At 40.6% G+C, this 19,918-nt stretch overlaps 1 protein-coding gene across 1 annotated transcript in view; it reads left to right on the plus strand.

Annotated features, from left to right (window-relative positions):
- Nucleotides 1–19,918, plus strand: part of ATP8A2 (ATPase phospholipid transporting 8A2) — a 691,321-nt gene that overhangs the window by 153,963 nt on the left and 517,440 nt on the right. Inside the window, exons 24-25 of the mRNA XM_075592224.1 lie at nt 9,997–10,043; nt 12,794–12,837. Coding sequence (XP_075448339.1) covers nt 9,997–10,043; nt 12,794–12,837 — 91 coding nt within the window. The remainder of the gene's footprint in view (nt 1–9,996; nt 10,044–12,793; nt 12,838–19,918) is intronic.

Genomic DNA, 19,918 nt, shown 5'->3' on the forward strand with positions numbered 1-19,918 from the left:
CACACACACACACACACACACACACACACAAATTAAACACTGCTGTCCCTCTATAGACCCACAAATCACATAGCTGCAGACACACACACACCACCAAAACAGACTGCTGCTCCATCTACACCCACAAAACACACACCATCAGAAGAGACAAACAGACACCAATAAAACACTCTGCGGCCCCCCTCTAGACCCACAAAACACACAGCAGACAGACACAAATTTTTCCCCTCACTCTCCTGTGCGGAGCTCTCTGCAGGCTGGGTGGGGGAGGAGTCAGAGCCTTGCTGGTGCCTCCTGTCCAATCACCTTCCTTGCCTGAGAGCTGCTCTCATGAGAACTCAAAGCTGATTGGCTGAAAAACTTGGCAAGGTGTCAAAAATTCCGGGTCATTACTGAATGGATAATGCCCGGAATTTTAACTAGTCAGAGAACAGGGATTTCAATAATGCCCAGAATCTAACAGCTTTAGCCTATAATAATCATTATTTCCTAACATTAAATGCCGAACTTATATATTTAGAATAACATTCATAGGTTTAATTCCTACCACAGAAGATGAATCTAATGTATTATATTTGCAATCATACTTGCCCAAAATGCAGTTATGAGAAGAATGTCTGGTACACCAAAAGTTTTAGCATAACTGTTTGGAAAAAGCTAGGTGAAGAGTCTTTGGTTATTCTTCAATCACCTGTTGATTTCTTATAACTGAAAAGAAATGGTATACGGTTTGGGTGTGGGCTGGGGGAGGGCTGCCAATTACTCATTGTAGATGTTTAAAGAATGAAAATACTACCACCCAATGAACTATTGATTTAAAGCAGAAGTGACAATTTTTTTTTTTTACCGGGGATCCATTGAAGCTCATACGTGGTCCATGACATTTGGGGACCCCCAAATATTCTTTGTTTTTTTTGGCTGTTTTGACCTAACTCACATTTATGGTGACTAGACTACAAGCATAGCCGTGGGCAGCGATAGAGAGCCACAACGTCATTGTTTGGGCCGGGCCGAGCCCTGACCCCGCCTTTCGTGTCTGGCGGACACTTATTTTGCCCGCTGCCATAGTTGGGTAACTGGGGGTTCCCCCGACATCATGGGACCATAGTGCAGCAATTTTGTGGGACCCCCTTGTTCAGGTAAAATTAAAATGTAAGAAGAATACAAAAACGAGCCATGTGGAATGCTGCTTTAAATATATTTATTTTGCACATAATGTATATGCAGAGCTCAAGTATATTTTCGTTACAAAAAAACAATCAGACTTAAATCTACACTTCTACTTAACTGAATATGCAGTTGGAGAAAATAAGAAATATTTATTGGTGTACATGTCATTTCTACAATTTAAAAAGAACCTACTGGTTTCACAGTCTCCTTAGACTGGCTTTTTAAAAATATAATACATGTTACTTTTTATTCAATATAAACTTTGAAGTACACAAATATGAACAAGGCACGGAGTGGAAGAATGTTTAGAGAAAGAGGCACGCTAAAACAGGAAACCATGCTCTGAAACTGGAACGTTGGAGCTTGTTACAGAAAGGATAGTGAAGTGTGGGGCAGTCTCCCAGCTAGAGGGGTTCAGGCTAACAGAGTAAAATACTTTAAGAAATACTTGGGGAAGAAACAGGAGTACACTATAAAAAAAAAAGAAAACCGGCATTGAATGTGGTCTGAGATTTTATAGCAGGCACAGGAGGCAGACTACACCAAGTCTGAAAGCAACATTTACTGTATGTGTCTGTGCTTCTAGATTATAGAATTGATTGAGGCTTCTTAACATTGTACCTTTGTGCCTATCAATTACTATATATCTTTCAGAAGAGTTGCATCATTTTCACATTCACAGTTTTTATCTTAGATGTGCTAAGTAGGTTTTGGCCTTCCATGCGGTTTCAGAAAAACATATCTTGAATGACATGTAACTACCATAATGATGTACAGACCGTGCAATTCTGTTGTTTCTCAGCATGGATTTCAAAGGAGCCCCACTGAGTTGCCTTCGGCAGGGCGGCGTTTTTATTAATTTATTTTTTTCTTTTATGGTCCAGTTTCCAATGACACTGGAGAGTTATGGTAAAGTTAAAGGTATAAAAAAGTTCCTCAAACTGACTGGAGGGTGTTTCATTACATGAAATGTTTCTGAAATATAGCTAATATAACCCGTGGAGAATTCCACAGTCATGTTATACAGAAATAGAACAATCGATGGTTCCCTTGCTTTTAACAATCGTTGTATTACTTTAATTTCAACAATTCCTTGCACAGGTTATGACTGCCACTAGATATACAACTTTTACACAATCATAGAATTGTGTTGTAAAAATGCAGTGTAATAGTGTCATGTTCTTTTAGTTATTTAGAGTAAAGAAATCTTACACAAATGGGAACATAAAGAGTATACAACATTTTAATTTATAACATAAATTAAGGCATTCAAAAACAGCCTGAGAGAGAGGTTACTCGCCGAAATAAATCTTATCCTGAAGTGATACTTCCTAAATATAGTAAAGTGGCGAGTAATTGTCACTGTGGAATCCACAAGGGTGCACCTATGACAACCCAAGCACCCGGATACAGCGGGTATAGAGACATCACAGAGCATAGAACATTGCATTGCTTATTACATCATCCCGGAAAAATATAAAAAAAAGAAATATTTTATTATTTCACATCCTCGACGAAGCAAGAACCAACACTCGTCGGTTTCTAGACGTGCTTCTGGGGCGAGGCTTGCTGCAAATGCGGCACCATGAGATGTCTCTCTGCATTTAGTATGAACTCTTCACCTGCGATATACATCGAGATAGGAACTCATATTTAGCTTTTGTATATAACATCCAGATTAATGATGCAGAAGTATTTTTATTCGTTTTTTCTTTGCACGGTATATGAATCTTTTCCTGGACATCACTTGGACTGTTTGTGTGCTGGTGCACTTATATTCCCTACTCGGTATCGTTAATATTATTTTTCTAAGTCATATTTTAAAACTTTTTTTTTTGTACTTCTCTGGGTCTATATACCGAGCAAAGCTGTTTTATATGCTTCACATGCTTCATGATGTTTCTGTTTTACGTGGGTACTTAGACTTGTCACCAGTGGACTCTTGTTTATTCCACAGTGACTATTCCTGTACTTGCCCCATGACTTTATTTATGTGATATCACTTCCGTATAAGATGTATTTCTCCTATGTAGGGAGAACGCTCTCAAACTTGCTTTTAACCTTTTTAAATGTCGTTGTTTATATGTTTAAATCATTTTTTTTGCACCTTCACCTACTTAATATATTTAGTATTGATTTACCTGGAGGGAGTTAATATAGTTAGATAGTGCGCGCCTTCATATTTCTATCCTCTTCATTATTTATAATATTGTGATAATACAATTCAGAAGCAAAATCTATCAAAAGTCTTGTGGACTTCTGTGAGTTATGTGGATTCTCGTGAAAAAAGGATGCAGGACACCATATATTTGACCCTTTCTGTGCCGGAGAGGCTGCGGCACCAGAGTGACATCATTGATCATTTTAACAGAAGAAAGAGTCTTACCTTCAGTAACTGGGCATTGAAGGATTTTGGAAAACTTGCAATGATGTAAAAAGTTGTATACAACAAAGGGCAAAAAGCTCCAAATGCTACATCCAATATGACAAATTATATAGTTAAATGCTTATCTGTCTTCTCATACGTAATGGCCATTTAGTCTAATTCATTGGCCCAAGTAATTTTTCAGCCTGTAACAATACCAAGGGATGCCCTTTTTGCTGGTATTAACGATCTGTAAACATTCTCTTCACCTGTCTATGGAGGAAGAAGTCTTAATAGACTGGTCATTCACAGGTGCATCGCAAGACCTGCTGTTTAAAAGTGGGTGGTTTTGCGCTTGCGGGGGTGAATGTGGATGTAAAAACGTGACAAAAATCACCAAAAGGTTCACATTTATCTTTATTTTGGTCAATTCGCCAAATTGTGTGCGCTTTGAAGGGCTGTTAGTCAATGTTGCGACTGCAGAGAGTAAAATTAAAAATTAAACACAAAGATGGCGATTCATTAAGGTTTGTTACAGGGTTAAGGTTACCGATCCGGCATGAACTCACTTGTAAGTCAGTGGGAGATGACGTTGTGTAAGGTGCATTATTCACTAAGGTACATTACAGAATTGGTGAGCTTTTTATGGTTTGAGCAGGAGTGGGTCCAGCCTAGTTACCCACTTGGGGTCAATATTTTTAAAAGCTGTATATACTCTTTTTACTATGCTTACTTTTTTTGGGGGGGGGAGGGGGATTGAGGGGAGATTATTTTAACTGTTAACCACTTTGGTGCAGCAGGGGTACTCAAGGTATTCCTCTGCAATGCAATGGTAGCCTGTCTGTCATAAAAGCAATTATCTACCTTTGCTACCGCAGGGTACACAAAGGGTTATTAGCTTACCATATGGTAAAAAAAAGGTTTCTATTACATGTGGAATGTTGGCATTAATGGAGATATTTATGGTGCATTATCACCATCATCTGCATGCAAATTAGCTCAATATCGTGCAGTTGTCATTCATATAGAATTGTCACCTATTTACCGACCTATAATGAGTCCCGGCCAAAATGTTACTTGTATTAGATAAGACATTTATTTTGGAAGCGTTTGCTAAATGAGTTTCCTTAAAATATTCATCGGCAGATAAATAAACTAAAACACATAAACAAAAATAAATATTATAAATACATTATTATTTGCTGAAAGGATTCAACACTCACACTATATATTTTTTGTTAAATATTTTTCCAACACAATATTACATTTGTGTAAGAAAAATGTTTAAAGTTGTACTATCTAGTGGCATAGTATTAAACTGTGAATGATATTGTTGAAGTAAAAGTAATAAAACAATTATTAAAAGCAAGGGATATTCCCCCAAAGTTTGCAATCTTTTGCATAAAACTCAGAAAAAAATCACATAAATTCACCAGGAGCACCTTTCAACATGTCTAATTGTAAGGACATGTACAGTATACAGTTTTGCAGTCCTCATCCTACATAACCTTTTGTTTGGAATCCGCAGAGGGCTTCAGATGTAACATTTTCCAAAAATGGATAGATATTGTGCCTAAGATTTAGAGCTCATGCAGGTTAGTGGACTCAAAAAATATATCTACATAATACCCAATCAATTATGTTGCCCCCTAAAGGGTATCAAAACCTACAAAGAATCTCGTTTCATTCCACGTTTAAAACCATTACTTCTGCAATAAAAATTGTAAAGCATTCTATTTTAAGTTCATAGATTCTTTTTTCTAAGCAGTTATGTACTTTTCCCATGTGAAAATCTTTGTTTCTCTTCTTTTCTTCAAGCACTGCAATTCTTGTGATTGAATAGCTGTTTTGATCTACATCTAACCACCCTACAAAAAAATCATATTGATGAGTTGCAATCAATCATGCTTGTTCTTTCTGTTGCATAGAGAATCTCCATAGGGAGCTATTTCCCGGCTCCTTAATATGAATAGAAAAGTACAATGTTATTTCATGAATAGTTATCCCTCATAGATTAAAAGGGTTATACATTAAACTGCGATAGTGCTGATTGAGACACTGTCACACAGAAACTCCTATTGACAACAATTGAAGACTCCGTGCAATTGTGTCCCCCAACCTGCACTATTGCAGCTTACTGAATAACCTCTTGAGGAATCAAAAAACAGAAAAAGCTCCTCGCTCAACCTAAGTATACACCCATAAGTAGGTGCACCTAAGGGAATGATGGACACAAAGCAGGAACCCAAGAGGACTGCAAAAATGCCCTTGTATGTACTTGCCACGGTTGGGAATATACATTGGTATGTACAGTACCTAGAGATACAGATATCTCAAAAGCAAAGCCATTGCAGAGAAAGAAACAAGATTGAGGACAATATGTATATGTTAAAAAATTATCCGATAAATATCGGATCCAATATTTTTGCTGGATCCAATTTTTTAACAAAAAGGTGCATTCTTTTTGGCAGTGCAATGTTTTTTCCATTTGTACTATAAAAATGACGGTTATAATGTATTTTTAGGTTTACTGCAGCTTGATGTATCTGCCCTAAGTGTGTTAAGTGTGTAGGTGTAGTAATAGCGCTGTCAGGATTAAGGGGTCACATTTCAGTTACATATTTTTCCTGTGTGTGTGTGTTTTTTACACTGACCACCTACTATCCACACTGTACTCTGTGTGGCATTGCATTATTTAGTAACAATTAATGATCACCAAGGGCTACATTTGTCAGACTATCTTTGAGGATTTGTTCTGACACAATTGTTGCAATTAGGCAGCAGCAATCTTCCTATATGTGTCTAACCTCGGTTCATTGGATACATTTACTCGTTTCAATATATGAGACTGGTCATGTGACCAAAGTGGGTCATAATATCCAGCTAGCCTTTTGCTTTCGTCTTTTTGCTAGACCCCAGCCTCTCTATTAATTCAGAGTATATCTAGAATTTGATACCTTTAATTCAGAGATATCCAACGAGCACAGCATTCCTTACTCACCAAAATTGTATTATTGTCATGATCATGTGTGAACACTTTTATAGATATTTTGAGCTATATTAAAGAGGCAATCCAAGTGGCACTTAAAAGAAAAAAAAACTTTTTTTTCCTTTTAATATATGGAGCCTTTGATTACCTTTATTAAAAACTTTTTAATCAATCCTTCAGTCAGTGTTACTCAGCAGCTACAATGTATTGTTAAATAACTAAGGTTACATTATTTATTGTTACAGTTTTCAGCTCAAACTGGTGGGAATATTGCCAACAAATTATCACAAACGGAAAGTGTTGAAAATATCTTGCACTGCTAAGTCTCTTAAAACCTGTTCTAGAAATCAGAGCATGCTCATAATGTTAAAACTCATTAAAATGGCATTGAATTGAATTTTAAAAAAAATGTACTACAGAACTGATTTATTAAAATAAATAAAAACCACACATGTAGGATATTACAAAGAAAAAAAAAAGTGTGAAAACAGCGCTATAAATAGTGAAATAAATATTAAACCCTAGTCTAGGTAGAATTAGGCCGCCAGGTGAGTGCTGATTGCACAATCAGACACTTAGATGCAGTAAAGAAAAAGAAAAACGGCGCCTTACAAGTTCAGTAGTATATAGAAAGTCCAAAACGATATCATTAAAGTCCCAACAATGTCCTCTGTAGCAAAAACGATGGAAGAATTGCTGTACAGCTCCCACCATGCATGAAGAGTTATGTGGAGAAAAAACAAACAAACAAAATTATGGTGCAGTATGTCAAACTAATATAACTGACACAATGACCCAAAACACTAATGACAAAACAAAACAAGACAGACAAACTAGACAAACAATAGCAAGGCTAATAGTGATCAAAAGCTAATTTATTAAAACAACATAAATGAAGGGTTCCAGAAGACTAGAAAATCGCCAGGTCCAGATATTGTAAAATTGGGACCCTACTCACAAGATATCAATTTGTAACAGGCAATGAAGATAAACGTCGTGCTGCTCATCCACTGCAGTGGTGACCGGAGCGCCTTCCTGTGATTCCCCTGCCTCGGATGGATGCCGCGTCACTATGGGGCGGGACTTCCAGGCGGATGTCACGTGACTGGAAGGCGTTTTTTTCAACTTCAAGCCTGGATCAAGTGCACATCTTCTTTCACCAACAGACAGCTCTAAAAGAACTTCCCTACGCGTTTCATGCGCCTGCGCGCACTTCCTCAGGGGATTGTAATGACACTGATACTGAGTGGAATATATACACCCACACTGCGATCCCAATTGGTTAATTATACAATTGAAAATTAAGCACAGGTGTTACCACAGTACTGATATCACAATAACATGCCTTGCTAAACAGACAACTACAATACAAATAAATGTGTAAAAATGTGAATTAAATGTGAAATAATTGTGCGTTAAAATAAACCAAATACTATCCACCAAAAAATTCCTTCTACCCAAAGTCACTTTTAACCTCCAATTTGCGGGACGCAGCTTGGCAGCCTAGTTTGTGGTTAATGACAGTATACAAAGATGTTACATCAGCAGTTGCCAATATATACCCAGGCTCCCATTTAATATCTTTTAAAATTTGTAATATGTGAGTAGTGTCTCGCAAATAAGATTTAACACCCGTGACAATTGGTTGGAGGTGGTAATCAATAAATTGAGATAGATTTGAGGATAGTGAAGATATACCAGAAATAATAGGTCTTCCAGGTGGGGAAGTAAGGTGCTTGTGAATTTTTTTTTGGATAGTATTTGGTTTATTTTAACGCACAATTATTTCACATTTAACTCACATTTTTACATCCAAAAATGTGGCACCGCTATGGGCACCAGGTTTGCCCCTAGTTATGCTAATTTATTTATGGACAGTTGGGAGGAGGATTATATCTGGAACAACTGTCCTCTAGAGGCAAACTTGGTGCTTTGGCGGCGCTACATTGATGACGTGGTGTTTGTGTGGTCAGGTAGTCAGGCATCTTTGGATGTTTTTTGCACTTATTTGAATAATAATGATAGAAATCTTAAGTTTACTTGTAGTCACAGCACCGAGCACATTGATTTTTTAGATCTTCACATTTATGTTATTCACAACACACTTCAAACGAAAACATTCTTCAAGCCAGTACAAGCTAATAATTATTTACGTGCTGATAGTCAGCATAACCCTCAGTGGCTAAGAAATATTCCGAAGGGTCAACTAGTGCGTCTTAAACGCAATTGTTCTGAAAAGGAAATTTTTGAAGTTCAGGCCAAAGATTTAAAAAGTAAATTCATAGAGAGAAAATACTCTGAGAGCCTTTTGGATGAGGCCCTTAAAAAAGTCAGTGACATAGAAAGAGACACACTGCTAAAATATAAGAAAAAAGATACAACAAATAGGTGTAATCATCAAGTATCATTTATCACTCAATATAATGAGATGGCACCTAAAATAAGACAAATTATAAACAAATATTGGCCAATCCTGTTAAAAGATGATGTTCTTGCAGAGATTCTCCCAAAAAGGCCAAACATTATTTTCTCTAAGGCAAATAATTTAAAATCTAAATTGGCCCCAAGCTGTCCATTCAATCAGCACAGACAGAAACAAGTAGGGAATTTGAAAGTTTTTTTCACTTGTGCGAAATGTGTTGCATGTTCTTTTAGCTGTAATGCTAAATCATTTACATCAAAAGTAACATCAAAATCATATCCCATTAAGACATTTATTAATTGCCATTTTACATTTATTATATACTTGCTTCAATGCCCGTATGGCTTGCAGTATATTGGCAGAACAGGGAGAACCTTTCAAAGGAGAATTTATGAGCACATTTACAACATCAAAAAGGGATTGGTCAATCATAGTGTGTCTCACCATTTTCTCATGTGTCATAATCAGAATCCTAAAGGCTTGTTATGTCAAGCTATAGAGGTTGTTCAGGCCAATTGGAGAAGTGGTAACAGACTCCAACAGGTCAGTATGCGTGAAGCATACTGGATCTATGAACTGAAAACACTCTCTCCAAGAGGCCTGAACATAGACTTTGAATTGAAGGCTTTTTTATAGTATAGTAATGTTTTTACTTATTAGTATTTTATCCATATTTGAATAGTCTCATTATTAGATTAAGTGTTTTTTGTTAACTGTTTATTGTCTTGTGTTGTATTGTAGTTGTCTGTTTAGCAAGGCATGTTATTGTGATATCCGTACTGTGGTAACACCTGTGCTTAATTTTCAATTGTATAATTAACCAATTGGGATCGCAGTGTGGGTGTATATATTCCACTCAGTATCAGTGTCATTACAATCCCCTGAGGAAGTGTGCGCAGGCGCATGAAACGCGTAGGGAAGTTCTTTTAGAGCTGTCTGTTGGTGAAAGAAGACGTGCAGTTGATCCAGGCTTGAAGTTGAAAAAAACGCTGTTCCAGGAAGTCTCGCCTTCCAGTCACGTGACATCTGCCTGGGGGTCCCGCCCCATAGTGACGCGGCATCCATCCGAGGCAGGGGAATCACAGGAAGGCGCTCCGGTCACCACTGCAGTGGATGAGCAGCACGACGTTTATCTTCATTGCCTGTTACAAATTGATATCTTGTGAGTACGGTCCCAATTTTACAATATCTGGACCTGGCGATTTTCTAGTCTTCTGGAACCCTTCATTTATGTTGTTTTAATAAATTAGCTTTTGATCACTATAAGCCTTGCTATTGTTTGTCTAGTTTGTCTGTCTTGTTTTGTTTTGTCATTAGTGTTTTGGGTCATTTTGTCAGTTATATTAGTTTGACATACTGCACCATAATTTTGTTTGTTTGTTTTTTCTCCACATAACTCTTCATGCATGGTGGGAGCTGCACAGAAATTCTTCCATCATTTTTGCAACAGAGGACTTTGTTGGGACTTTAATGATATCGTTTTGGACTTTCTACAGGCATACCCCGGTTTAAGGACACTCACTTTAAGTACATTCGCGAGTAAGTACATATCGCCCAATAGGCAAACGGCAGCTTACGCATGCGCCCGTCAGCATATACTGAACAGCAATACTGTCTCCCTACCTGTACCGAAGCTGTGCGCAAGCGGGGAGACTATAGAGCCTGTTACAAATGTGTTATTTACATCAGTTATGCATGTATATGAAGATTGCAGTACAGTTCATGCATCGATAAGTGGGAAAAAGTTAGTGCTTCACTTTAAGTACATTTTCGCTTTACATACATGCTCCGGTCCCATTGCGTACGTTAATGCGGGGTATGCCTGTATATACTACTGAACTTGTAAGGCGCCGGTTTTCTTTTTCTTTACTACATGTAGGATATTGCTTGGATTGCTCCTTTAAAAGTAAAATTTTAATTTTAACATAAACATTGGGCATAGGTTCCCAGTCTCAGCGATTTTGTCATCACTCTTATTTCATTCTCTACAATGGTTTTGGCTTTGCTTTTGAGATATCTGTATCTCTCTGACATATCAATTTATATTCTCAACGGTGCACCATATAAAAGTCTTTTTTTAGAGCCCTCTTGGATTCTTTCTATGCGTTGAATAACCTAATGCAGAAATACTGTCGTTTGTTGCAGAAACCGCCTTCCTTTTAACCAGGTTATAACTCTGATTTTGCGCTAGAGTTTCTTTAACTTTCCAACACCAGGAAGAGAATCAAGTTAATCAGTAAGTTGTGTAGTACTTTAAGGCATCTGCAGCTTGCGATTTTTACTCGTCTCTGTCCTATGGGGATAACTTGAAGATTGCTGTACTTTGTACAATTTATATCGAGAGATTAATTAACCTCCAATATAAGTTATTGCATTGTGCTACCATATTAACTACTATTCATGTGAAAGCAGATAACACAGGATTGCAGTGCGAGAAACCGTATCAGAGGTTAGTATAATGCTGGTGTTGGTTGCAACATGGCTAAGTGATCGCATGCTCCAATACGTGTTGCTTTTGAAGAAAATGTATATCATTTGTATTTGCTGAGTGCAATAAAAATTGTATATACACATAAGCAGATGGTGAAGACACAGTTGATGAACTTATTACAGGTGCAAAATGGTGTTAAGGCTGGAGATTGCATTGCAAGTTTCCTTGACATTCACCAAGTCAGTCACATCCTTATACAAGATGACAGATTTACAAATACATGTTAAAAAATGAACTAGAAGATGTTGATGACTATGGGCCATATTCTAAATAGTCCAAGGAGAATGAAGACGGGATGGAGCGCATTTGGAAGAAACAAGACAGTCTTGCAAGGAAACCTTCAGGTGAGCCTCAATTAAAGTGTTTCACCATGACCAGTGTTCTTCGTATTGATGTGAACTTGCACCCTAAATATGAAGATCATTCAGAAGCTTTAAAGAAGTATGGAGTGATATGCTGGGTATTGCCGAACAGACAGGAACAAATTAATTTGTTTGAAAGCAAACACAAGTTTGTGACATCATCGCAAGGCTGAAGACATGAAATTGGCATTGAGCCAGACACATCAAAAGAAGGAATGACCATCGTTGGACAAATGTGGTACTCGACTGGATTTAAAAGTCAAAGACAACAAACGAAATTAAGATGGAGTATGAAATCACAAAATCTAATGTCTTGCAACTGCAGTATCTGGAAGATCATTGAGGAAGTTTTCATCCAGCTTGCACTCTACAGGCGGTCCTCGATTTTCAGACAGAATGAATCCCGCTAACCGCTGTCGGTTAAGGGGCCGTCGGATTGCAGGTCCCATGTTAATCGGCGGTGGTGACTGTTGGATAAGCGGGTCCGGCGTTGGATAATGCGTCCGGTGGGCTGCATTATGTGGCGTCAGATAAGGCATCCATCGGAAACCGGGACATCGGTAAGCGAGGACTCACTGTATATGATTTTAGTATTCAAGGCTGTCCACTGAGCCTTTTGGTATGATTTAATAAATTAATCTTTTTGTTTCTCAATATCCTGTGATGGTTTTCACAGTCCAAGTTTGGAATGAATGAACATATTGACTTGCCTCTGGCAATTACCTTGCACGGATGTGTGCTTATTGCCACTTAAACAGTTTGACTGGAGTATGCTGATCTTGTTACATCGACTATGTATACAGTTAATATAATACATATCTGTTTTGTTGTATAGATAAGAACATATATAGTATTGTAGCTTTGTCTATTGACTTATCAGCAACAGCAGCATTCTTAAAGGCATATACTGTATGTTGCATGCCTTCAGAATCTTTATGGCTAATAGTGGAGTACTAGCCTTAAATACCGACACCTGGCATTCCAAGGGTGCTAGTATGATATTGCACTGGTGATAAATTACAACATTTTGAAATACGAGTCAGGATGGAATTGTATTAATTCTCGTGAAACATAATTGGCAAATAAAGTAGTTGCATTTTGTTTGCCTTTCTCTGAATCAATAGTATAGATGCCTATGTATCAAGGCAAAAGTGTTAGAATTCTGGGGCAAAAAATCCTGTACTAGATGTATCCCTAAATCCCTATTGGGAAATTCACATCTCATGCAATTTGCTTGCCCCACAATTGCACCACTTTTGCCGTGATACATAGACCCCATACACCTTTAGTATTTAGTGGATCATAAATGCACATACAGTACAGACTATCTGTTTTCAACACACTCTATTTATTTGTATGTTACGAAGTTATTATTCCATGCCATCTACTACTTCTAGATCACTGAAATAAAATTGGCAAAGGGGAGACAAGTAGCTACTATTGACTATTGACGAAGACAGAGGCTGCTGCAGATTTGTTAAATGAAAGTCTTGAGAAAGGTCCAAAGGGGGGCCAAAGGGTTGCTATATTAATAAACACTTTTAGATTTTTCCATAACAAAGGGATGTGCTTGCTGCATTTCTCTTTATGTTTGCACAATCTTGTGGTGATCATTTTTTGTGATCACCCCATATTTTGCAGAGTTGGGCGTGCCTTCACCTCCTTTTCTTTATAAATATTGTGATGTCTCCGTCACAGTGTAGGATCTTATGTCCCAGATTAAGGCAGGAAACATAGTATTTCTCTATACAGGTTTTTTTTTACAGGGTTAAATAATACACTATCAGGCCCGCGGTCCCTTTAACTCAAAACAAATCATAAAATAAATGCCTACTCCTCTTAGGAGACTAACTACACATGCAGCTTACCAACTGGATGGACAGCTAAGCTGGTTAGCACCCCAAAACATGTACTATTATAGCTAAACATATACAGTCTCTATATACAGCAATACTATATACAGCAATATAGTGTTTCTTTTATCTGCTACTCCAAAGTTATGGAGCAGATTTCTCTGTTTCAGCACGATCTTGCATATTTCTTTCCTATGGGAGCTAAGCCCCACAAGAGCTCAGATAATCTCTCCTCTGTAAATCCAATGTTAAGGACATCCTGCTTCAGCACGGTCTCGCATCCTTCCTTCTTCCTGGGATTAACAACCCAGGCAGTCCCAGCAGACTCTGCGACCACCGTCCAGTGGGTCTAGGGGACTGTGCCAGCTTCCACAGCTTGGGAGAACTCTTCTCTGTCCCCCTTCTCTGGGAACAGCAGTCTCTCTCATTGTGTATAGTCATGTGCAATCAGGAGTTCAGCCTGCTCAATTAGTTTGCAGTTGCTGCTGGCTTCTCTAGGGGAAATTAACTCTCTGTATGCTGAAAGTCCCATAGCTGCCCTATACCAGCACCTAGAGACAGTGATTGTATCACTATATATATATATATATATACAGCTTAACCCTGTTATAGCGCGGTCCTCGGGGGCCACCCGATCCGACCGCGCTAGATCTGGGGTCGCATTAGTTTTTTTTTAAAAATGGCCGCCGCGCACCTGATCGGGAGGGAGCCGGAAGCCCTACATGTCCACCAGGCCCGCCAACAGCGGCCCTCCGAGTCCAGCCACAGCCTGCTCCTTATAACCCCCCTCCACCACCGGCATCCACCTCCTTCCCCCCCCAAGGCCCCCACACCTACCGGCCCATCGCCTGGCATCCAGAGACCCTCCGCTCCCGCCCTCAGTCTGTGTGTCTCTGACACACCACTCCTACACGGCCCTCCGAGTCCCAGCCTGCTCCTCACTCACCCCCCCTACTGGCATCCACCCCCCCCCTTCCTACTGACACCCCCCTCCTCCACCCCATGCCAGCTCCGCTCCAAGCTCAGCAGCCGACACCAAAGGTAGGGAGAGGGAGTGGGAGGGGGTGTGTATGCAGTGTGGTGTGAGTGCAGTGTGGTGTGAGTGCACTGTGTGCTGTGAGTGCAGTGTGGAGTGTGCTGTGTGGAGTGTGCTGTGTGGAGTGTGCTGTGTGGAGTGTGCTGTGTGGAGTGTGTAGTGGGCTGTGCAATGAGTGCTGGTACTGTGTGCAGTGTAGTGGGGTGTGCAGTGTGCAGTGTGTGCTGGTAGTGTGTGCAGTTTGCAGTGTGCCAAAAAAATGTAAAAAAATTTTATTTATTTTTTCAATTTGGGGTCCATGCTCAAACCGCGTTATATGCGGATCCGCCTTATAATGGATCGCGCTATAACGGGGTTGAGCTATATGGAAATCATCCTCAACAATAATTATTTCAGATTCGAGAGAAATACTTATTTGCAGCTAAGAGGGACCGCAATGGGGTCCAATATGGCCCCAGCCTATGCTAATCTATTCATGGATGTGTATGAACATACGCACATCTTACATGACGCTCCACATGCGGTTTGTATCAAGAAATACCTAAGATACATAGATGACATCTTTCTCATATGGGATGGGCCGGAGAGTGCGCTCCTAGAATTCATTGAACACTTGAATCAAATCCCATCTACCATCAGGTTCACAGCACAGTTCAGCAAATCCGAGATTTCATTTTTGGACACCATAGTGTACAGGTCCGGCGGTGGGTTGGCTACCAGGTTTTATCACAAAGATACAGACAGAAACACGCTGTTGTATGCCACCAGCCACCACCCAACACCTCTCAAGAGGGGACTCCCCTTCTCGCAGTTTCTGAGAGTGAAGAGGATAATTTCCAATCCGGATGAACTGGAACCGGCACTTACAGACATGGCAGCACGTTTCCAAGATAGGGGCTATGACCACAAGGACATCAGTGAGGCCCTGGAGAAAGTAAGAAGCCTTGTCAGAGTGGCTTTGCTGCAATCAAACAACATCAAACCTATTCAACAACATTGTCATTTTGTCAGCACTTTTTGCACGGCGTCCAACCGCATCAAACGCAGCGTACACAAGAACTGGCATATCTTAGCCAATGACAACAGAATTGGAAAAATCTGTAAAGATCCCCCATTGTTCTGCTACAAGCGAGGACGCAACTTAGGTGATATGCTGATATGCTGACGCAAGCAGATCCAGTGGACAAATATGGATCTACCAAAACCTGGCTGGACAGAAAACCAGGATCTTACCGGTGCCATGGGTGTACAAATTGTGGCTTCATGCAAACAGGCTCCAGTTATTCCCATCCGCACAGTGGGGCTCCAATCAAAGTCAAGCATTTCCTAAATTGTGAGTCCCGCTTTGTCGTGTACATGATCACGTGCCCCTGTGGCCTTCGCTACGTGGGCAAAATGACGCGTATGCTGAAGGAGAGAATTGCGATCCACCGATCCACAATTAGGAAAGCATTGAACAGCACGGACGATCAAACTGAGCTCAAATATCTGCCGGTTGCTAGGCATTTTAAAGAAATGTGGCACTCCTTGGCTACTATGCGTTGTACACTGGCGACACAGTTTATCACACTGCGGCCAGATCCGCAAGCCGGGAGATTTCCCGGCTTGCTAGTGGCCGCTCCTCGGCGTGCCGCGCGTCATAGACGCGCGGTCACGCGTCTTCGGGAGCGTGCGCCCCCTGCACGCGCGTCCAGGGGCTCCCCGAGGGAGCCCTGGTGTCCCGCGATCGCGGGACAGCGGCAGGGGGTTCCGGGGGACCCGGCGGACCCGGCAGCGGTAGGGAGAGCGCCCCGATCGGAGGGCGCTCTTCCGCTGCTTCGGCGCGCGCCCGTCACTCTCGGGCGCGCGCCAGGCTACTGCTGCGGCACAGAACGGGCAAATGCTCGAATAAACTGTGCCGCAGCAGTATGCCCATCCTACAGGTGCAACCACCACCTCGTGGTGGAGATAGAAACAAGATGCTTCTGCAACAGGAAGCAAGACTAATATATGAACTCAAGACCATTTCACCATATGGACTCAATGAGGATTTGAAGTTAGGCTGTTTTTTGTAAAATGTTCTGTAGATTGTTTTTTCATTATTTCAGAGTGTATGTATTCTATAGCCATGTCCAATTCCTCCATCCCCCCCTCTTTCCCTGTATGTTTTATTTACCGTTTTCACTCTTCGGTGTTTTACATCACTGGGTGATTGATGTTTTGGAACAACTACAACACAGCCGACTGGCAGACATTGAACTTATATAGAACTTATTGACTCCCTATATGGATTGATTTTTTAAGCCTACATATACATCATCCTATAATATGCATGGAGCATTGCTGCTCGCATTTAAATTTTGCCAGTAGATAGAATATTATATGGTGAGTGCACTAATTATCTAGATTTGGTTCTAGGCACTTATGCATCAGAGTCCCCCATATACATACTTTAATGGGCAGCAAATACCATGACTTGGATGATGTATTATTTTAAAGATGTTTATTTTGGTCCTCTCTGTATTCAACGCTTTGGCCCTATGGGTTACTGTATTACTGTAATCGCAGCATAGACTTTATCGGTGAGTACCACCACGTCCGTGCCTTCTCAATGGTTGGCACGGACGCTGGCGGGTTGCTGGAGTACACACGGCGCATGTGCATCAGACCTTACTCCTATTCTGTGTATGGCACTTCCTCCTCTGATTTAGCTATGTTAGCATCACGGGTTCTACATTGCGCATGCGCGCATGAGTTAATCCAGTGCACATCAAGCGCACCCCTCCCACTTGTAGCTAGGGACAGGATTGAGTTGCTATGGAGACATTGTGCAGGCGCGCGTAAGTATATACAAACGCACTCGCGGGAGTACACACCAACTTATTACACACGGCGCCCCCCCCCCTCCCCCCACCCTCTTTTGCTTGGTAGACGATCTGGCACTAAGGGTTCATTGCGCACACGCGCTGTAATACAGCGAGAGGCCGTGCGCCCCCATTCACCCCTCCTTTCCCCTCTCTGCCTCTACTCTGCAAGATACACAATCGGGCAGTTCGGGGTAAGTAACCCACACGTGGTGGCTTATTCCACAAGCAGTCTGCACTAAGTACAATACATATGCAGGCTATATGAGTCCTTTCTGGCTGTTATTACAACACGATCTGCCGGAATCCATTGCGGTCGGTTTCTTTTAATATTGCACGTTTATTATTGCGTACATATTGACTCAGATCTAGATGTATAATCATGTTCTCTTTTTACTATACAATATGCATGTGTAGCCATGGTTACCAAGACGCAATCAGGGTGCTCTGTGACATCACCATATGGACAGCATTGGTATAACATGTGACCAAGTATACAAGGGTTTAGATCAGGTTGTTTCATTGGTGCTGGTCAGTATCAGTTTACATGATTGGCTGTGACATGTTGTGAGTTGTACCTGGGATTGTAATTAGGATTTTCTGTAATTGGTTTCAGGTGATTTCATGCATGTTTTTAGGGGTATATATGGGTGCTTGTTTTAGTCTGTTGTGCACCGCCCTGAGGAAGGTCCCGTTGTGAGGACCGAAACGTTGGCGGCCCTGTGTTCCACAATACACTTTTTTGCTATCAACCTTGCAGTGTGCTGTCTTCTTTGGTCATCAGGATCCCCTGGTCACCACACGTCTATATATATAAATATATATATATATAATATCACACTGATACACATACACACTCTTTCTTCACTTGCTTTCAGTAACCTTTTGACACCTCTAGCCATAAAACACATCCACACTGGGGGAAGGAACAGCACAGATAACATTCCAAGAGACACTGTTTTTAAGTAACCTTTTGCTTCATTCATTGTAACATCGCCGGAAGAAGAGATCAGTGTATCTCGAAAGCTCGCACAAATAAAAGCATTTCGTTAGCCACAGAACGGTATCATCTATTTATTTTTTGATTATTGAAGCTCGGCTAACACGGTACTGATACCTCTACATATAATATAATGTATATATATATTTTTTTTTAAATACCATCGCTTTCCTGGGACTTTCCAACACACAGAGAGTTAATCTAGCATAAAAGCAGCTGAAAATGAAATAATCAGGCTGGGCTCCTCAGTAAATGGGGAATTGTTTTAAAAGACACAGGAAGCTGCCAGACTGAGTGCTGCCATGCAGAGAGACTGACTGCTGTTCCTCATAAAAGGGGAGACAGAGATAGAAAGTGCTCCCCAGGTAAAAAAGGAAGGCTGGTACAGTCCTTGGACCCGCTGAACAGTGGTCACGGAGTGTGCTGGGACTGCCTGGGTTGGTAATCCCAGCAAGAAGCAAGGATGAGAGAACGTGCTGAAGCGGGGATGTCCTGTCCTTGGCATTGGACTTACAGAGGAAAGTTTCTCTGAGCTCACGTGGGTCCATGCTCCCTTAGGAAGAAAGGACGTGAGGCCGTGCTGAAGCGGGGACGTCTGCTCCAAACCCTGGACTAACAGATAAGCAAAACACTTTATTGTTGTGTGCAGAGACTGTGTATATTGTTGCATATTCAAGGGCATGTTTTGGGGTGGGTACCAGCTTTGCTGGCCATCCAGTTAGCAAAGGCTAAAGCTACCGTGTAGTTAGTTTTCCCTAAAGGGAATAAGTGTTATTTTATGTTTTGTTTTGACTTAAAGGGACGGTGGGCCTGGTAGTATATTATTAATCCCTGTAAATAAACTCCACGTAAGAGAAATACTTTGTTTCCTGCCTTAATTTGGGACTAAAAGATGCTACAACATGGTGTGGGCGTTACAATATATACCATACACATTATTTAAATTATGGTGGGTGAAAAAGGTGATAAAATCCTTCACCGTTTGCATATAGCCAACTAAGAATATCACTTGTGAGCACATTCACATGTCTTAGACAGGTCTGCAACCCTGCATTTCACCATTATCACCCAGCAGACAGTGCTTCCACTGCAGCAAGGGATTCTTGGAAATTAAATGCAAATGGGCAAACAATGTGTCACCTTTTGCCTGAAATCCATTTTTACATGGAACCCTTTATAAGCAAATGCTCGCTATTAACACAGCTTTTAAGCTATAATATAAGCTTTTATTAGATCAAATGATATGAAAATATGGAAAGGACAGTACATTACCACAAAACAAACAGGTCAAATATGATCCCGGCTGCTGGTTTCTTTCTTTATTTTTTCCTGTACATTTGCTTTACAGGATGGGAACTTGGGCCTCCCATATTTTCTGGTAAAAGTC

This window comes from Ascaphus truei, chromosome 3 (genome assembly GCF_040206685.1).
Source record: "Ascaphus truei isolate aAscTru1 chromosome 3, aAscTru1.hap1, whole genome shotgun sequence".
Lineage (NCBI taxonomy): Eukaryota > Metazoa > Chordata > Amphibia > Anura > Ascaphidae > Ascaphus > Ascaphus truei.